General features: G+C 45.2%; 1 protein-coding gene across 3 annotated transcripts in view; it reads left to right on the top strand.

Annotated features, from left to right (window-relative positions):
- LOC147897440 (metaxin-like protein) overlaps window positions 1-18,640 on the top strand; it is a 51,233-nt gene that overhangs the window by 937 nt on the left and 31,656 nt on the right. For all 3 annotated transcript variants that reach the window (XM_087380381.1, XM_087380382.1, XM_087380380.1), the window contains exons 3-4: window positions 16,720-16,796; window positions 16,977-17,037. In XM_087380381.1, coding sequence (XP_087236507.1) covers window positions 16,720-16,796; window positions 16,977-17,037 — 138 coding nt within the window. The remainder of the gene's footprint in view (window positions 1-16,719; window positions 16,797-16,976; window positions 17,038-18,640) is intronic.

The raw sequence follows: 18,640 nt of genomic DNA, 5'->3' as shown, positions 1-18,640 counted from the left end.
ACAGGCTGCTATTTTCCATGGAAGCAAGGCTAGATATGTTTTCTAAGAAAGTTTTAGCAAACGTTTCTCATGCGGCAGTGAATGTAGGCGTACACACCACACCCGTAAATAAAGAAGGCGGTTGGAGTAATCCAATGTTGACATACTTGATCATCATCTTCTTTGAAACTGCATAATGCTTTCCCACGGCTGGGTATGCATCTGCCCATGAATAGCCATGCTCAGTGCTCACTTGGCACCTTCCATGCTGCCCATATGACATCTCATTCATAGCCTAATTCTGGGCCTAGATGTGCCAGTCCCCTGTGAACCCCACACCTACCTGTGGGCTGTATGCACTGCTTATGTCCCATGTAGACCTCTAGGCATCTGTCTGTGGCCCCTAGTTGGGTTTCTAGGCTTGGCAATCCGGGCCTATAGATAGCCCCTTCACCAGCCTTCCACGGCTGGGAATGCATCTGCCGATGAGATAGCCATGCTTGGTGGTCACATGGCACCTTCCATGCTGCCCATACAACAGCCCATTCATAGCCCAATTCTAGGCCTACATGTGACAGTCCCATGTGTCAGCCCCTTTATTAATCCCAAGCAGGATCCCATGGTGCCAATCACTATTGAACTCCTTATGGGGAGGCTCAATCTGGTCGTCTTAAAATTTGGGAATCTCTTAGGTGAACCCGGCACTTACTAAGCTATAAAATTGGCATCCTGTTGGGCATTGACCCATAATCTGACACCCCACCATGAGTAGGCCAATACCCACACATCGGATGAGATCTCCATATGCTCCTTTAGGCATACGTTGAATGGGGTGTTTGTTTGGGTCATATGTTGAATTCAGGAATATGTTGAATGCATATCGTTATTAAAAATATTGGCCAACGTTATGTCATTTGTTGGTACTCCATAACAGTCCGTCTCATCAAGGCCTAAGGGTTCCGTCTCAAAACCCCCTATGAAGATCCACACCACAAAATAAGGCCATCCTGATAATAATGCCAATACTACAATTAATCATGTAGCCATGACATACAATATCAGGACCATCAATGCCTCAACTATAACCACGTGGGTGGATGCAACTTCACTAGATGGTGGCTCAGCGGAACAGGCCCAAAATGATGGTACCAGACAATCGAGGAGATCCATCTATCACAGTCCAGCCTAATGAGGGTGGTATGTGGATGTGTTGGGATTGTATATGTCACAGTCCAGATGCTGGAAGGACCCTGGAACAGGGTCAGAACAGCAGCAGTAAAAGGCGCCTGGTTTTGGAGGCCAAAGGAGCCCCATAAGTGCTCGGGGTTTAGGACTGCAGAGCCTGGGCCCGTGGCTGGATGCCACGTGGCCAGGCAGGGTCTACAAGTGCCCTAAAAAGGGCTGCCAGCAGCCAGTTTTCCCACAGACCAGGGGTTGGCCCAAGTAGACCTCAAGTCAGCCCAGACGGGGTGAGTGGTTGGTTTTTAAAAGGGGCCTAGAGCCCTATAAGGGGGCCCTTGGGGCCTCCATAACAATCAGCTGGAGCAGCAGGAACCAGCAGATTCCTTGGGCCTATATCCAGGAGGTGAAGGAACCAGTAGCTGCAGACAAAGAGCTTGGAGAGCTGCCCACCTAGGCTGACTGGACAGAGTCTATATAAGCAGGCACGCTCAGGGATCTAGAAGAGCCAACATGATAGTAGTTACAGCTTTTGGTAAGGACTGAGAACCACGGTTTGGTGGGACTCAGCCTCTTGTTTATTGTATCCACTTGTGGACAGAAATATACTTTTGTTGATGCTATATCTCTCTTGGATCTCTGTCTATTTACTGGCTTGCACACACACTCATGGTTGTGAAGTACACATAAGTAAATAAGTTTTTTGATTCCGTAATGAAACACTTCCACGTGTAATTCCTGGGGACACTCTAACAGTCTTGTGCTGCGGGATACCCTCTGTAGGGATTTCATTCCTAACAGGATGGCCATATGTATGTTTAAGGATGGTTATTGGATGGACACATGGATTGTACTAAAGCATCATGGAGATTCTCGCAAGTACATGACTGCGCATAGCAATACCACACCCAGTGGTTGTGGTGATTCTGATTAGGCTGAAGATTGGGATGCTAGCCAGTCAAATACGGTAAGGTCAAGTTTCTTGCTGGATTCAAGGGCCATCCAGTGGCTCAATGAGCCATGTCAAATGGTCACTTCATTTTTGACATATTACACAGCATGGTCATCAGCATGTGATCCTAGCAAGGTCACCATCTATGGAAGAGACATATTCTTGATTAATGGTGAAGTTGATTAACCAAGAAAGTTTTATTGGTTTTACTTTTGCCTTGCATTGGTAAAAAGAGAACAGTGGGGACGCCCACAAGGGACTAGAAATAGTCCAAGAACTAGAATGCATGCATTAGTCTAACCTTTAAAGTGTAATTTTTATATGTGGCAATGTGTAGGACCAAGAGGAGTGCAAAAAGGCCCTAGAATTAAGGGAAAAGTGCAAAAAGCATGTCCTACAAGGCAAAAAGCACCAAGATATGGGTGCCTACTTTATGGAGGATCCCACAAGGCCAAATCAGCAAGAATTCCTGGGTTCACCCCCTCGAGGCGACAGATTCGGGATTGGCTTCAGGCGAGTTTAGCCCTAGGGGATGACCACATCCAGGAGGTCACCATCTATGGGAGAGGGTTCTTCCTTCTCCAGCTGAGCTCTCCAGAGACCACCTTGTCACTTGTGGAGCAGAGCCCTATCTTTCTTGGTCCCCATCTGGTCTTCCTCTTCCCTTGGTACCATGGCTTCACAGTGGCGGATATGGACACGATTCACCAAGTACCTCGCTTTGGTGACGCTCTGCTTCCCGGGGCTCCCGAAGGAGTATAGATCCATTCTCCAGTCTATCAGAGGATGTTTTGGTACGGTGTTGGAGTCTCCTCCTCCCTCGGCAACCACAGTGGTCGCAGATGATGGGGTCCTCATGCTTAGAGTGATTGTGGACACCCCTGAGACGTTTCTTGAGGAGATCCTTTTGGAGACCTTGGATGGAGGCGAACTACATCAGAGATGTAAACTACTCGGTGCTTTCTATCAATTCAGACAACGGATTTTGTAGAGGCGTTTGAATGAAATGATTGCGAGTTGCCAAACACATATACTTGAACTTAAGGGATTGCAATTAAGCTGGAATTAAGACTTATACAGCTTAAACACAAAGTGACATCATTGGAAATTGCAATATGATTGAGGGGCCAAGACGGGCTCCCCCCTTATCCAGGCTCACTTTATTCTTGAAAATGGAGATACAAGACCAAGGTGCAATGCACCTCAGTGAAAGCCTAGGACCTAGATACAAGACTAAGAGCATATGTACAAGGTAGACAACAAAAAGGAGGACTCCAAGCTCAGGTTTCAACTCTTGGCTTGCCCAATCCACAAGGAAGAAGCCTGCAACAATCACCACTTACATCCAACATTAGAGGCAAGCACTAGTTTCTAGAAAGATAGTAGAAACAACATGAAATAGTGCTGTAAATGAGATAAACTGGACAATATAGACTTCCTGCGTGACTTGACTCTTTTGTAGATGAAGTCCTTGATGCCTCTGAAGCTACCTTGGGTGAGGAGAGTGTGGAAATGGGGCTGGAATGAGAACAGCTTAGAAAAATAGTCTGTAGGCTAGAGAGAGAAAGCCTTTATGGAGTGATAGCTGTAGAGAGAGAGTGCCAATGCTGATCCCAAGGGAGGGGATGTAAGAGAGGAGCTGCTGCTGTTCGAGAGGTGCACAGAAAGGCAGAATTCTGCAAGGGGAATGGGCTGGAACAGTAGAGAGAGAAATTTTGCAGTAGAGAGAGAAAGACTGCAGCAGGATAGAGAAAGGGGCTGTCAGAAAATACCCAACAGAGGGTACACGTAGCGGAAGACTTATAGTAATGCCCAGGAGCTCACACAGTGTGCGGTGTGGGTGTGGAATCACAAACTTCTTTACTTATGTGCATAAAATAGGTGTGTAGACTCATCAATAGACAATGAACTGGCCAGATAGAGAAACCACCAAAAATATATATTTCCATCCAAAACTATGGACACAATACAAGAGAGAGAGAGATCCAGAGTCCACCAATGGTGTGGTCCTTTGATCTTACCACAAGGTCCTTCTCCTATCTGCTGGCTATCTCTAGACTCGAGCCCGTCCAGTGTGTTCTTCTCCACCTTACTGCCTGTGAATCAGCCTAGGTGGGCAGCCCCTGCCAAGCTTTGTCTGCAGCACACAGGTCCCTGTTCCGCTGCTCCAACCTGCTTGTGAATGGCTGCTCCAGAAGGTATGATGATCTCAGCACCTTGCTGCCCTAGAAGACAGCCAATGTCCAGCCCCTTCATGGCTAAGTCTGCAGCCCTTCAAGCACCCTCTCACCTCCTGGATATAGGCCCAGAGAGTGGCTTCCTGCTGCTCCTTTCTGCCTCCTGGATTGCTGGTTGCTGGATGAGAAATGAGGCCACAAGCCTCTCCTTGTATAGGCCCCAAGGGCCCCTTGAACTAACCGACCAGCCAGCCCTAAATGGGCCGACTGGCTGGTCTGTTTGGGCCGACCAGTCTGCCCCAAAACAGCCCTTTAAGGGCTCACAATACCAGGGCCCTTTGGCCCACACTTCTAGGGCTTTTGGCCCTCCAATCAAGGCAGGGGCCCAGCCTATATAAGGCATGCCACTGCCCACTGGCAGCCCCATTTGCTGCTCTACCAGGCCCCATGCAGCCCCGTACACCTGCGCTCTTGACCTGCCATGTCAGCGCCTGTTTACCCTGCTGCTGCTGGTTCTGCCCTCTGCCAGGCTCTTCTCCAGCTACGTGTGCAGCGCTGTACTGACCCGTACTGCTGCTGACGTCATCGCACCCTGCCAAGTCAGATCTAGGGCTTGCTGTCCCTGCCTTCTGCTCCTTCCACAGGTTCCGTCCTTTGCAGCCTTCTTCTCTTGTGAGGTGCTGCCCATGTGGCAGCCCCCTCTCTCTCTCTTTTTCTGGGCATCTTCTGCCCTAGGTCTCCTTCCCCCATGCTCTCCTCATTTGGGGGCTTATAGATGGGGAGGTGACCTTTCCAACACCCCCTCTCAGCGACACTCTTGGCCCAATGCCAACACGTCGATGAAGATGCTCCAGTAACTCCCTGGTCGTAGTCCTCTGAACCTTTCAGTGTCTCTCAGGAATGGGTAGGGGCTGAAGTAAACCCTTGGGTTTTCCTCTCTCATACTTAGCTTTTTGACATGCGAGACAAGCTGAAATGTAGGCAGCAGTGTCCTTTTTCATGTTAGGCCAGTAGAAAAATTTATCCATGGCTGAAAAAGTGGCCACAATACCCCTATGACCAGCATAGGGTGGGTTATGGCTTTCCTCCATCACTTTACATCTAAGTTGCTTTGTGATACATAGTTTGTTCTCCATGAATAAATAGCCATCCCTGATGTGGTAGGCATGATGGGTGCCTCCATCTTTACAATGTGCCCATGGCTGAGCAAAATCAGCATCTCCCTCATAGAATTCTTTGAGGGCTGTTAGCTCATCATGATAGGGAACTGAGCATGATGGGTGCCTCCATCTTTCAAATGTGCCCATGGCTGAGCAAAATCAGCATCTCCCTCATAGAATTCTTTGAGGGCCGTGGTCTACGAGAAAGGGCATCAGCCACTACATTCTCTTTTCCAGGAGTATATTGTATCTGAAAATGAAATGATTGCAGAAAGGTAGACCATTTCATATGTCTCTCTCTGATCAGAGGTTGAGTTAGAAAATATTTAAGACTTTCATGATCAGTGTTTACAAGAAAATCTATCCCTTAAAGATAATGTTTCCAAAGTTTGAGAGCATGAATTATAGGTAAGAGTTCTTTTTCATAGATATCATATTGAAGTTCAGCATCTCTTAGCCGTCGGCTTTCAAAGGCCACAGCATGACCATCCTGGGTACGAGAAGCCCCAAGGCAATCGCTACTGGCATCAGCTACCACTAGGAATGGTTTCCTTAAGTCAGGAATGATAAGTACAGGAGCTGTAGTCAGGGCATGCTTTAGAGCATTAAAAGAGTCCTTTTCTTTTTGGGTCCATCTGAACTTCAGATTTTTCTTAGTGAGATCATGTAGAGGGGCTGCAAGTTCAGCAAAATGCCAAATAAACCTTCGGTAATATGAGCATAGGCCTAGAAAAGACCTTACCTCATGGGCATTCTTCAGGTCAGGCCACTCTACAATTGTCTGTATCTTGGCTGGGTCCATACGGATACCTTCTCGTGAGATAATGTGACCAAGATAGTGAATCTCAAGAAGAAAGAACTCACTTTTCTTCTTGTTGATGTGAAGAGCATTTTCAGCTAAGATTTGAAATACAATCTTTAGATGCTCCTTATGCTCTTCCTCATTCTTGCTGAAAATGAGGATGTCATCAAAGAAGACGGCAGTGAACTGTGTATAGTTCCTGAACAACTGTTCCATCAGCCGATTGAACGTGGCTGGGGCATTGGTAAGGCCAAATGGCATTACCATATATTCATACAGCCAAATGTGGTTCGGAAGGCTGTTTTATGAATGTCCTTAGGTACAACTCGTACCTGATGGTAGCCACTGTTAAGATCTATGCGGCTGAAAATTTCAAATCCTCCTAAACGATCAAAGATATCGTCTATACGAGGAATCGGGAAACGATTCTTAACCGTCTGTTTGTTTAAGGCTCTATAGTCTATGCACATCCTGAAGGTTTTATCCTTCTTTTGGACTAGTAAGACAGGAGAGAAAAAAGGAGAACTACTGGGTTGGATCAATCCCTTGTCCAAGAGTTCTTGGACTTGCTTGAAGATTTCATCTTGTTGAGATTGACTAACTCTATATGGGGGTCTATTTGGAGGTGAAGACCTTGGAACTATGTCAATTTTGTGATCCTCTGGTCTCTTAGGAGGGAGGTGACTAGGAAGTTCCTGAGAGAAGCAACTAGAGAATTCCTAAAGGAAATCTTTCTTTTGTGAGAGGATTTGACTTTTCTTCACTTGGTTGCTTATCTCGTACAAACACTAGAAAAGAACATACTCCTTTCTCAAGCAAATTGGGAGATCGTGCATGACTTACCATAGGAATGGTGTTTCCCGAAACTCCCGCTGTAATGCTCACATCTCTACCCTTATGTTGGAGGGTTAGAATATTCTTCACATAATTGATTCGGGGGTTGACTTGCTTATGCCAGGGCATGCCGAGAATTACATTTGATCCTTGAAGTGGTGCCACCATGAAGGGTAGATGATCCATGTGTACCCGAAGCTTGCCGATGATGGGGTATACCTTCTCTTCTTGGTTCTTGAAGGCTGCAGTTGCCTCCAAGCCTTCTCCATTATCCTCTGGGGCTATCCCCAAGTTCTGTGCCATCTCATGAGAAATAAAGTTGTGAGTAGCTCCACTATCGAACAAAAACAAAGCGGATTGATCCTTTACCCGACCCCATGTTTTCAACAAACTATGGGTGTCGTTTACAGCTCCCTTTTCTGGAGGTGCTTCCACCTTGTTAACTACCAAAACTGGCTTTTTGGGGGCTGCTTCTTTGTTGCTGCTGTTTTTGGCAGCTTGAGGGCATTCGTAGAAGTTGTGGCCTCGCTCGCCACACTTGAAACACCGCCCTTCGGAGTAATACTTTTGCTTCTGTTGTGGAGACAATGAACTGAAAGTACGGGCTGCTTTCTTCGAAGGGGGCTACCTTCAAATGCTAGACCTAGTCCCCATTGACCGTGACGAATTTTTCATGTGTGGAATGAAGGGGAGAGGCCTTCTTTTATAGGCTCAGCCCCCCCCCCCAAGGCTTGGAGTGGAAGGTGGACACTTGTCCCAGATTTTTGGTGGGCTACCTTCAAATGCTAGACCTAGTCCCCATTGACCGTAATTGAACAGTAGGAAAACATTTCATTTCTTAATAAGCATACTATTGAAAAACAAAAAGAAATAGTACCAAGCAAGTGGATACATGTTGAAGCAGGAAGACAAGAGAGTTGAGGTCTCTGGGCTTCTAGGCCAGTGTTTCTGATGCAGATAGATGGGACACTTAGCTCGGGACTGCATGAGAGGCCAGGGTAGAGATCCTCCTCAACCTAGGCAGGAGCAGGGGGCTCCTCCTCAGCCCAGGCAGGGGCAGAGGGCTCCCTAGCATCGGGCCATGCAGTCAGATTGTCAGCAGCACTCACAAACACCTTGGGTCGAGCCCTCTCAAGGGAATTGGACCAAGGTTGAACACAAGAAGCCCAGCAAGGCAGCCCTCAAGCGTCGTAGGTATCGGGCTAGGGTGAGAGCACGAGAGAGCTTGATCGGCGATCCCCCAGCCTCAGGAGAAGCTAGCAAAGGTTGTCCCTATGGAGCAGGAGGCGGAGACCTTCGATCTCCGGATTGAGCCACAGGCACCAGCAGAGCAGGGCGCCCAAGTCCCTTTGCAGCAGGAGCCTAGAGTGACCGCGCTGAGCAGGTCTCGATGGACCCTCCATCATGGACGGCCCCCCTCTTAACCCCCTGCCTCCGCGCCCCGCCCTTAGTCCCCCCGCCCCCTTCCCTTGAACCTGTAGTCACCCGTACTACCCACCGCCCCCTTCTTCTTGCCACCTCCCCTCCCTGCCTCCAAGATAGCAGCCCCCTCCACCCCCTCCGTTACCCGTCCCCCTTCTCTCTCCAGACCCGTGCCTTCAGGCAAGGGGGTGCCAGAGTCCTCTCCCTTGCAGCAGGCCTCGGGTCCCTCTTCCCATGCACAACCTAGTCCGGGTGCGTCCTCCACGCAACAGAGCTTAGGCGGTCTGTTTTTGCAGCTTTCAGGTCCCAAGCCTCGTCTAGGACAAACCTCTACTTAGAGAGTTCTGGCGGCTAGGATCGTGGAACTATTTTGAGATCCCTGACAGATACCCGATGGCTCTAGAGGTCTCTGTCCTAATTTTGCAGCCTCGAGGAGGCTCTATAGGAGTGTTTGGCTTGTGGTCGCGCCCTTTCTGGGGGTTTCTCTTCACGGCGTTTGGAGAGGAGCAGTGGACTCTCACACTGTTTGACCTTATGATGCAGCAACAAATGTTTGACATGATGGAGGAGTAGAGGAGGGAGATGTGAGTCATCCATGGTCACATTATTATATATTATACGCCAATGGTGTAACATGTATATGTATCTATGATAGACACCGACCGATGTGTTATGGTGGTGGATCATCTCAGTAGATAGGACTAGTCGAGCTGGAGTCACTGCTTCAGACGGCATCGAATTTGGACATGTGATACTTATTCTATTAATAAAAAATGTGCACACATGTGTCTAGGTCCTAGGGGCAATAGGAAGGAAAGGGTGCATTGAATGGTGGATGCATGGGTCATAGGCTAAGGGTAGGTGTAAATGGGAAGATGGAACTTGAGTGAACTCAAGGGACATTAATGAAAGGGTATCACCCTTTCATTGTGAATCTCACGTAGCATTCTTCATTCACCTTGCATTCATTGGCCATCTCGCTCCCACCTTGCATGTAGGTCAAAAATAGAAACAAGTCCTCTCACGAGGGCACTCTTTCCCGTTGGAGGACCAATTGGCATTCAAATTCTGCACATTTACATTATTGAGAAGGCTGGTCCTTCATATTTGGTGTCAGAGCTTCGACGATCCACCGCTGGGACGGAAAGAGAAGGAAAGGAGTGAGCACGAGGCAAGGCGCAAGCATGCGGGACAGAGGCACAAGAAGCCAATGTAGCGTAGGGCAAGACTGCTCGAGGGAATCACACAGGTAGGCCCCGTGTGAGAAGGCTTGCGCGGAAGAAGGCGTGCGCACACGATAGACTCCGAACGGGTAGTGAGAGTCGTCAAGGTTTCGCACGGAGGGACACGGCTCGACGAGGCCTGTGAAAGCAATCACGAGATCTGGAGGCCGGTCTGCCTACAAACTCCGGCAGAAGGCTGAATGCAAACCTGATCACGACGGAAGGCTCTGTCTGCAAATTCTCATTTTGTTTCTTTGTGGAGCAAGGAGTTATTGCTGGAACCTTGCAATCTTTGAATTTTGGAGTCTCTAAGGTAAGGGCTTTCTCTAATTTTTGGGAATTTGGATGGGGAACGGTGTGTCCTAACAGGTTGAATCCCCCCTCCCTCGTACGAATAGACCCTCAAAACCCTAAAACCGTGAGGAAAAGAGACCCCCCCCCCCTTATCCCAAACGGAAAGTCGGATCGGAACAAGATTTTAAGGGGGTGATCCACCCACCAAGCACCCCCTATAATGGTATCTAGAGCTCCAATTCACTAAAAATTAAGTAGCCCAAACGGAGCGCACCAATTTACAGCAGAAATACAAGAGGAAAAGCCTAAAAGAGAAGGAAGAAGAGGTCATGTTAAGTGTGTTTTTTCGACACAAGTGAAGCGGGAGTCGGATAAGTATCACCAACTCTACAACAATTGACTTTTGCTGTAAAACAACCCCCTTTTCTGAAATTACAGCAAGTCATTTTCTCTCTTGTATTACTAAAAGGAAAGAATGGAAGGAGAAGGGATATTTGGTAATGAACTTGTCCTTTTTCCTCCACTACTAGAAGGAGATAGGGAGAGAATACCATCACCTCCTCCTGAAGAGGATAATGTAGATGAGAGTTACACACATATTGAGTATGATAACCCACGTATAGAATTACCTTCATCTCTCCTTCAAGAATCTCTTGATAGGAAGTTTTTCTTTAGAAACGAAGGAAGAAACGAGTCCATCCAAGAGCAAGGCGCTAAGTTTATGCCTTTAACTCAAAATCCTATACATATGGATTATAATCGAAGTGCAAGAGGGAGAGAGGAGTCCCCCATTGATAAGCTGGTCTCTTAGCTTAGCCGTATGATTGAACAGTCCATTATGACAAAATTAGGGACTAAGAGAGTGCTGAATTTTGGGGAAGAGAGGCGGATAAAATCCTCAATTGGATCCGCCATTTTTAGCTATATTTTGCCCATCAAGATAAGACTGACCACGAGAAGCTTGCTCTTGCCACATTGCATCTACAGAAGGATGCTTTGATGTGGTGGTCCTTATCACAAATGGGAAAAGAGCCTATTCTTCAATGCTCCAAATTTGTAGAGCAGCTTAAGGCCATTTTCATGCCTTTGAGGCATGAAGAAGAATTGACCTTCCACTGGGAAAGGTTCAGACAATTCGATAACGAGAGTAACGCTGAATTTACAGCTAGGTTCTGGAAACTCTCTTTAGAGTTATCTGAGAAGAGCGAGGATGATAGAAGGAAGAAGTATTTAGTATTCAAAAGTGAGGTATGAGGTTGAAATGTTCAACCCAACCACCTTGAAAGACCTCACTAAATTGGCTAAGATTGCTGAGAGGAAATTGAATCCTCGTAAACTCTTCAATAAAGGAAAGGAGAAAGCTATTGTATAAAATGTTAACAGCCAATCACGTCTTGGATGGATACCATTTTGCTTCCATGACTGACGATGAGAAGAAAAAGCTAATTAAGGAGGTTAACTGTTTTGGATGTAAGAAACATAAGTGCGGGCATCCATGGCATAAATGTCCTAGTCTATTAGCCAAAATTACCAAAATCTATCATGTAAAAGGGAACAAGCAAGAGGGTGAGGCTTCTACCTCCTCATCCCAGGACTCTACGGTGAACATAGATCCAAGAGTAAATGTTATCCATTCAGCCAATAGTGGTGTATGGATGTGTGAACTGAATAGAGAGTAGGCATATTCATTGTAGAGTATGGATAGAGAATAAAGAATTTTCTCCTCCATGTAGAGCGTCTTATAGGATGAACATGGCTGAAATAGAAGTGTTGAAAAAAAAAAGAGATTGATGATCTATAGTTTCTATAGATTAAGTATCTCTTCATTGCAAAATCATCTATAGCCAAGGTCTACCTAGTTCAATGAAACATTTGAGTGAGAGAAGCGTTTCAATATTGACCAGTTTGTTGAGAATATGTTTCGGCCTATTGAGCAGGTTACTATAAAGAGATTTCAGCAGCTTGGTATTCAGAAGAGAAGTATGAAGAGATATCAAGAGGCACTGCAGTGGTACTTCTGCATTTTGAATATTCAGCATCAAGAGAAATCAGAACTTGAAGATGGGATTTAAGTTTTGATTCAGAAGAGATCGTGTACTACCAAGAAAAGACTATTTGCAAATTATGAAGAGGAGATGCAAATGCAGAAGTAAAAGAGAAGCGTACGCAAGAGAAAGAGACGAGAGGATCTAGAAGAGGACTTCTGCCCATTCAAGCAGGAGGGAGTGTCATGATGAGAAATCACTAATCCGTGATTAGTAGACATTAAAACATTATTATATATTATACGCCAATGATGTAACATGTATATGTATTTATGATGGACACCGACCGATTTGTTATGGCGGTGGATCATCTCAGTAGATAGGACTAGTCGAGCTGGAGCCACTGCTTTAGACGGCATCGAATTTGGACATGTGATACTTATTCTATTAATAAAAATGTGCACACACGTGTCTAGGTCCTAGGGACAATAGGAAGGGAAGGGTGCATTGAATGGTAGATGCATGGGTCATAGGCTAAGGGTAGGTGTAAATGGAAAGATGGAACTCGAGTGATCTCAAGGGACATTAATGAAAGGGTATCACCCTTTCATTGTGAATCTCACGTAGCATTCTTCATTCACCTTGCATTCATCCGCCATCTCTCTCCCACCTTGCATGTAGGTTGAAAATAGAAACAAGTACTCTCACGAGGGCGCTCTTCCTCATTGGAGGGCCTATCGGCGTTCAAATTCTGCATGCATTGCACACATTTGCATTCTTGAGGAGGCTGGTTCTTCGCATCATCCGGTTCGCCTTTCACCAAGGGCAAGCAGACCAGTCCAGAGGCCAGCTGGCCTATGGAATGGAACTGGCCAACCAGATCTGGTCAGACGAGGTCAGTCAACTGACTAGCTAAGGTGGCTGACCTGGTCAGTCAACTGGCTGACCCAGTCGGACCAGAGGGCACAGTTTCCAGCTCCAATACTTGGCGATTTCGCCATCAGTTCTGGCAGAGATCCACTTAGCAAGTGCGTGACGGTGACAGCAGCCACAATGGGCATTTTCAGGCTTGTTTCAGCAGCATAGCTGATGCTCCCCACGGTCGCCTAGTCCCGCATACGGTTTCCGCCTTAGATAAGCTCAGTTTTGCAGCAGTAGAACAGCAGCATGATACATAGATTTGTATCTATTTCGTATGCCAATTGGCACTCATGTACTCACAGTAGTTAGGTCATTTTCGCCTGCATTTTTATAAATAAAGAAAATGTCAGTAGTTAGGAAGATCTCTGGTGTCTTTATAATTGAATTCTTTGGCAGTACACACATTCAGTTCGTTTCCACAAAGGGCAGTAGATAGTCTCGCATATCTTATTGGATTTTTGAGCATGGCATTTCACTTTGTCCTTGCATGTTACAGCTCAATAGCCTTGTCACTACATGCAGGGTGGGAGAGAGATGGCGGATGAATGCAAGGTGATAGGAAATGCTACATGAGATTCACAATGAAGGATGATACTCTTTCATTAATGTCCCTTGAGATTACTCTTCCATCTTCCCATTTAGACCTACCCTTAGCCTATGACCCATGCATCTAATGCACCTTAATGCACCCTCCTTTCCTATTGCCTCTAGGGTCTAGACACGTGGGTGCAAATCTTAAATAAGTGTTACATGTGCAAATTTGCTGCTGTCTGAGGCGGTGGCTCCAGCTCGACTAACCTATCTACTCAGATGATCTACTGCCATAACAATTCGGCTGTGTCCATCATGAATACAAATACATGTTAGAGCATTAAATTGGTGTATAATACATAATAAAGTTCTAGTGTCTACTAATCACAATTAGTGATTTCTCTTGTCATGACAATTAGTGATTTCGTTATAGGGGGGTACTTGGTGGGTGGATCACCCCCTTAAAATCTTGTTCCAATCCGACCTCCCATTGGGGAGAACCACCGGGGGGGGGGGGAAGAGTCTCTTTTCCTCAAGGTTTAAGGGTTTTAAGGGCGTATCAGATTCTTTGCTGGCTAGAGAACTTTCCTGGTTTGTTGCTCACTGTTGCCTTGCTGTCGCACGTGCGCCTCTCTTACGTGCAATGCTAGCCCATATGCCTCCCTGCCTTGCCGTACATTGCACCTATTTTCTTGCCTGTACGGCTGTGCTCTTCCGTATATTGCCCTGTTTGCTCGCTTTCCTACTTGTTTGTACGGGGTTCTGCTTGTCCGTACGCTACCTTGTCTGCTCGCTCCTCCTTTGCCTCTTCTCATTGAATGGCAATTGGCCCTCCAATGGGGGAAGAGTGCCCTTATGAGAGTACTTGTTTCTCTTTTTGACCTACATGCAAGGTGGGAGGGAGATGGCGGATGAATGCAAGAGGAATAGAGAATGCTACGTGACATTCACAATGAAGGGTGATACCTCCTTTCATTAATGTCCCTTGAGATCACTCAAGTTCCATCTTCCCTTGTACCTACCCCTAGCCTCTGACCCATGCATCTACCATTCAATGCACCTCCCCTTCCTATTGTCTCTAGGACCTAGACTTGTGGGTGCACATATTTATTAAAAAAATAAGTGTTACATGTCCAAATTTGATGCTGTCTGAAGTCGTGGCTCCAGCTTCACTAACCCTATCTACTCAGATGATCTACTGCCATAACAATTCGGTTGGTGTCTATTATGAATACAAATAAATGTTACACCATTAAATTGGTGTATAATATATAATAATCTTCTAATGTCCACTAATCGCAAATTAGTGATTTCTCTTGTCATGACAGTTGCTCATGAAGCAGTATGGTTTAGAAGGTTGCTCTCCAAACTTAGAACTTTTATAAGGTGGACTTACAATACTCTACTCTTACATGTTTCATGCCAAAACAAAGAATATTAAATTGCACTATCTATTCATGTGTGGTGAACAATTGATTTTGAAGTGCGATGATTCTCCTTGTGTTTTTTGTTTCATAGAGATATTTTAAGATCTCCCATGCCTCTTGTGTTGTCTGTGCCAATCGGATATGGGGTATAACTGAATCCTCAGTTGTCCTGATTATCATGGAGAGTGCGATTGCATCCTTCAGTTTCCACTCCTTGACCATATCTGGATCTGTTAGAATTCTCTCTGGCATCCACCACGTCTTCCGATTTCAGCTCTGTGTTTTCTATCACCTCCCAAATTTCCCTGGCTACCAGGAGTCTCCGAATCTTTACTTTCTAAATCGGATAGTTGGTTCTGTGCAACTTTTCAGCATCACCAAAATGTGGAATGAGTGAGCTGGATGCCATGGCAGGGTATAGATGACCTGCAGTTTTTTAACTTTTCCTGCACTCTCTGCAAGCCAATCGGAACACACTTGACTGTGGAAGCTCCTTCCTTCTTGGCAAGGATAACAGCCTTCAGTTTGGAGGAGAAGGTCTCTGTTGTAAATCTCTTAGGCTCTGATTCAGAAGCTGAACGCGGAGACCACAGCTATCATTGATTGACAAGTTGGCTCTGATACATTATCAGAAAACCGAGAGTTGCTTGCTGTAGCCAATTCCCACGCAGTGGAAAACTTGAAGAGCTCACACAATGCCACATCAAACACAGCTCGCTCCGTGTGCATCCATGTATGGAAAGAGCACTTCAAATCTAGAGAGTGAATACTCAGATATACAGCCAAAAGAATATGTATTGATGTAGAGAACCAAGTACAAAATCTGCCAACTCATGTACCAACACCTTCAACTTATCGTTGCTGAGGCAAGGTACCAAAACTAGTTCCGTATGCTGTACCTATGATGTTGACTTTTTCTTTCTGCCACCTGTCTTCCATATAGGCTACAATAGCTACAACCATTTGTCACAAATGCTGACTTCGGAACATAAGTGACTAAATAGCAGATCCAACACACAGGTAGAAGAGCCATATTGTGATGCAAGGAGGGTGAGCATGAGGACTCATCGATGACCTGAATATGTTACGTGTCAAGGACATCCTATGTACTTTGGCCACCTCAACTTCTTTAGTTTAGATGTTGTATGTGGGAGAGGGCCAAGGGAAGGGAAATCCTTTGTGTTTAATGCCTTGCCATCTCGGTAGACAGCCCATTTGCCTTGCTTTCTCTTCAGCTGAGTTTCTCTGCAATCCACACTGGAAGTCCTTTCCTCTCTTGTTCCAAATCCTTATTTTACTCTCCTCATCTAAAACCAATAGACCCTCAGTCTATAACTGATGTATGATCTTCATTTGCTCTCCCTTTTTCTATTTTGGTTTCTCAGATGTACTGGTGGAACCAGTTGTAATTGGAACTTTATGTGATTATCAGTCTCTTGAGACATATTATAAAAAACTACTACTTTTTTGCCCAAAAAAAAATAAAAAATCGTTTGTGTTTTGCTTGTGCAATGTGTATCCTGGATTTTCCTTGGTATTGTGCCTTTGGTTACTTTAAGGATCATTAGTGTTGTAAATATTACACTTTTTGGAGGGCCATGTACTCTTGAGTCTTTGTGCTTTGTTAGGATTTGCTAGCGAGACATGTCATGGAAATAGTGTGGCCAGGTAATCTAATAGTCTAGTAGATTTATAGATTGTATCTTTCTTTTGGTAAGATTTTGTTCCCCCTTGCTTGTTTAGTTGCCTCTCCTTAAGAAGGCTTTTAACTATCGTGAGTCTATCTAGAGCCAAGACCTTCAAGATTTTTGTTGATTTTCATGCTTTCAACAGCTGTACAGGAGAGCAACCGAAGCATATGAATCACTCTCAATTATATTGGGCGGCGATCGATTTTTCATGAAGACAAGGTACGTATAAATACTAGTCTCTTTCGGGTCTATAGTCAAAGCATTTATTGAGCTGCTATGTGAAATCATTGCTGTCAAAATGGAAGGAGGATTCATTTTGAAACTCGTTTTGCAACCAATTTTTTATCAAATCTGGTTGTCAGTTCTTTAACGTGTTTTATTTGTGGAAGGGATTTGCAGGCTATCTAGTTTGGATGCTCTATTTCTTAGTCATTCTCTCTTTCTTCTACATGCTCCTTTGGTAAGTATGATATTCATTTTGGCAATGGATAAATTTTATTCAATCCTTTCTTATATTCTACTCATTTGAAGTTGATCATTTTATTGTGAAGGTTTGTGCAAGAATGCTTTTGTTGTTTTGCTGAGGCTCGTAGGCCTTTCCTATAGTGCTAGCTTTCATCCGGTTGAGTTTGTTTGCTTTTTGTCAGGACTTCACAGAGACGAAGAAAATATTTGTATACATATAGTCTCGTGTGTGTGTGTAATGGCCATGTAGGCATGTGTTAGGGCATATGTTTGTACATTGATCACACATGATTTGGTGTTGATGACATCAATGTGGATTTCAGGATAGGTTGTGCCTACTATACATGATGGAGAGTGTGCGACGTGCGTGCGCACGTGTGCGTGTGGGTGGCTTTTTCTTGTCTTACAATGAAAGTTTCTGATCTTGTATGTTGCTGCCCTCCACTTTGGAGACAGCCTCTTGTAAAAAAAAAAACATGGATTCCACTACAAAAAAAGTGTGTGGCTTTTACATGATGTAACTTAAGGCATGGTGAGTGATTCATCTAAACTTAATATTCTGCCATAGTAGCTGGCATGCAGAAGTTGCAGCCTGCCAATGTGGTGATAATTGTATATCGTTTGTCTAGTCCACTTTTCCTTTTTTTTGGGGGGGGAGGCGGAGGGGGGGACTAAATTGATCTCTTGAGAAGCATTGCTAGAGTAAATGAGAGAGGGGGAAACAATGTACAATTAGGAATTCCGTAATTGCTAGCCTGCATCAGCATTGAGTCTACCCCCATCTCTAGAGCCGTAATAGAACTCAGTGACTATTATTGTAGCTCATTTTTGTGTTTATGCGTGGGCTTGTTAATATAGCTTGAGCCCCTCTGGCTATAATTAGCCTAGCCCTAAATTAAGTCCCAACCTTTATACAACACCCACTAAACCCATCCTTGGTTCATAATCGCTTAGCCCTCTAATCAATACCCTCAACCCCTAAGAGTTGTCGTACCTGAGGTAGGTACAAACCATGGGATGTAAAAGGTATTTAATAGATGCCTATGTTGATGCATAGCAACGATCATAGAACGTAGTGCTCTTGGAGAGGTGTGGCCTTTCTTATGTTTGCAGAAATGTATGGTGAGTTGGCGGGCGTCAATGTGATCCCTCTAGTTTGGTGACTTAAGAGGTCCCGTCCACATATATGATAGTCGAGGTGGTAACTGTGCTAGTAGAGTTTGTGCTGCTTGCACGTGTATTGGTTCATCTAGACTGCTCGTCCCATGGAATCCGCTGTGGAGGGTTGAGTTTTGAACTGTCCCCCCTTCCTCCAAATAGGAATAAGTGATGAGTTTGTGGTATGTGGGTGTGTGATACTACGGGCACTCAATAAGTTGTCCCAATGTCTCTTGATCTTCAAAATGTACAAGGCCAAGCATCTTAAATCTAGGTGTTTGATGAACACGGACATGTCGTTAACGTATTTTCATAAGGGGGAGTGGAGAGGAGGAAAACAATGCCAAAGCAAGTAGCTTGTGCGCATCCATGTCCATGACCCTCAATGCATTATATACATGCATACATACATATACATATATACATATATATATACATAC

The sequence above is a fragment of the Dipteris shenzhenensis genome, chromosome 10 (assembly GCF_047967505.1).
Source record: "Dipteris shenzhenensis isolate YYH24624 ecotype China chromosome 10, Dip_SZ_1.0, whole genome shotgun sequence".
Taxonomy (NCBI): Eukaryota; Viridiplantae; Streptophyta; class Polypodiopsida; order Gleicheniales; family Dipteridaceae; genus Dipteris; species Dipteris shenzhenensis.
This window is presented reverse-complemented; position numbering and strand designations above follow the sequence as displayed.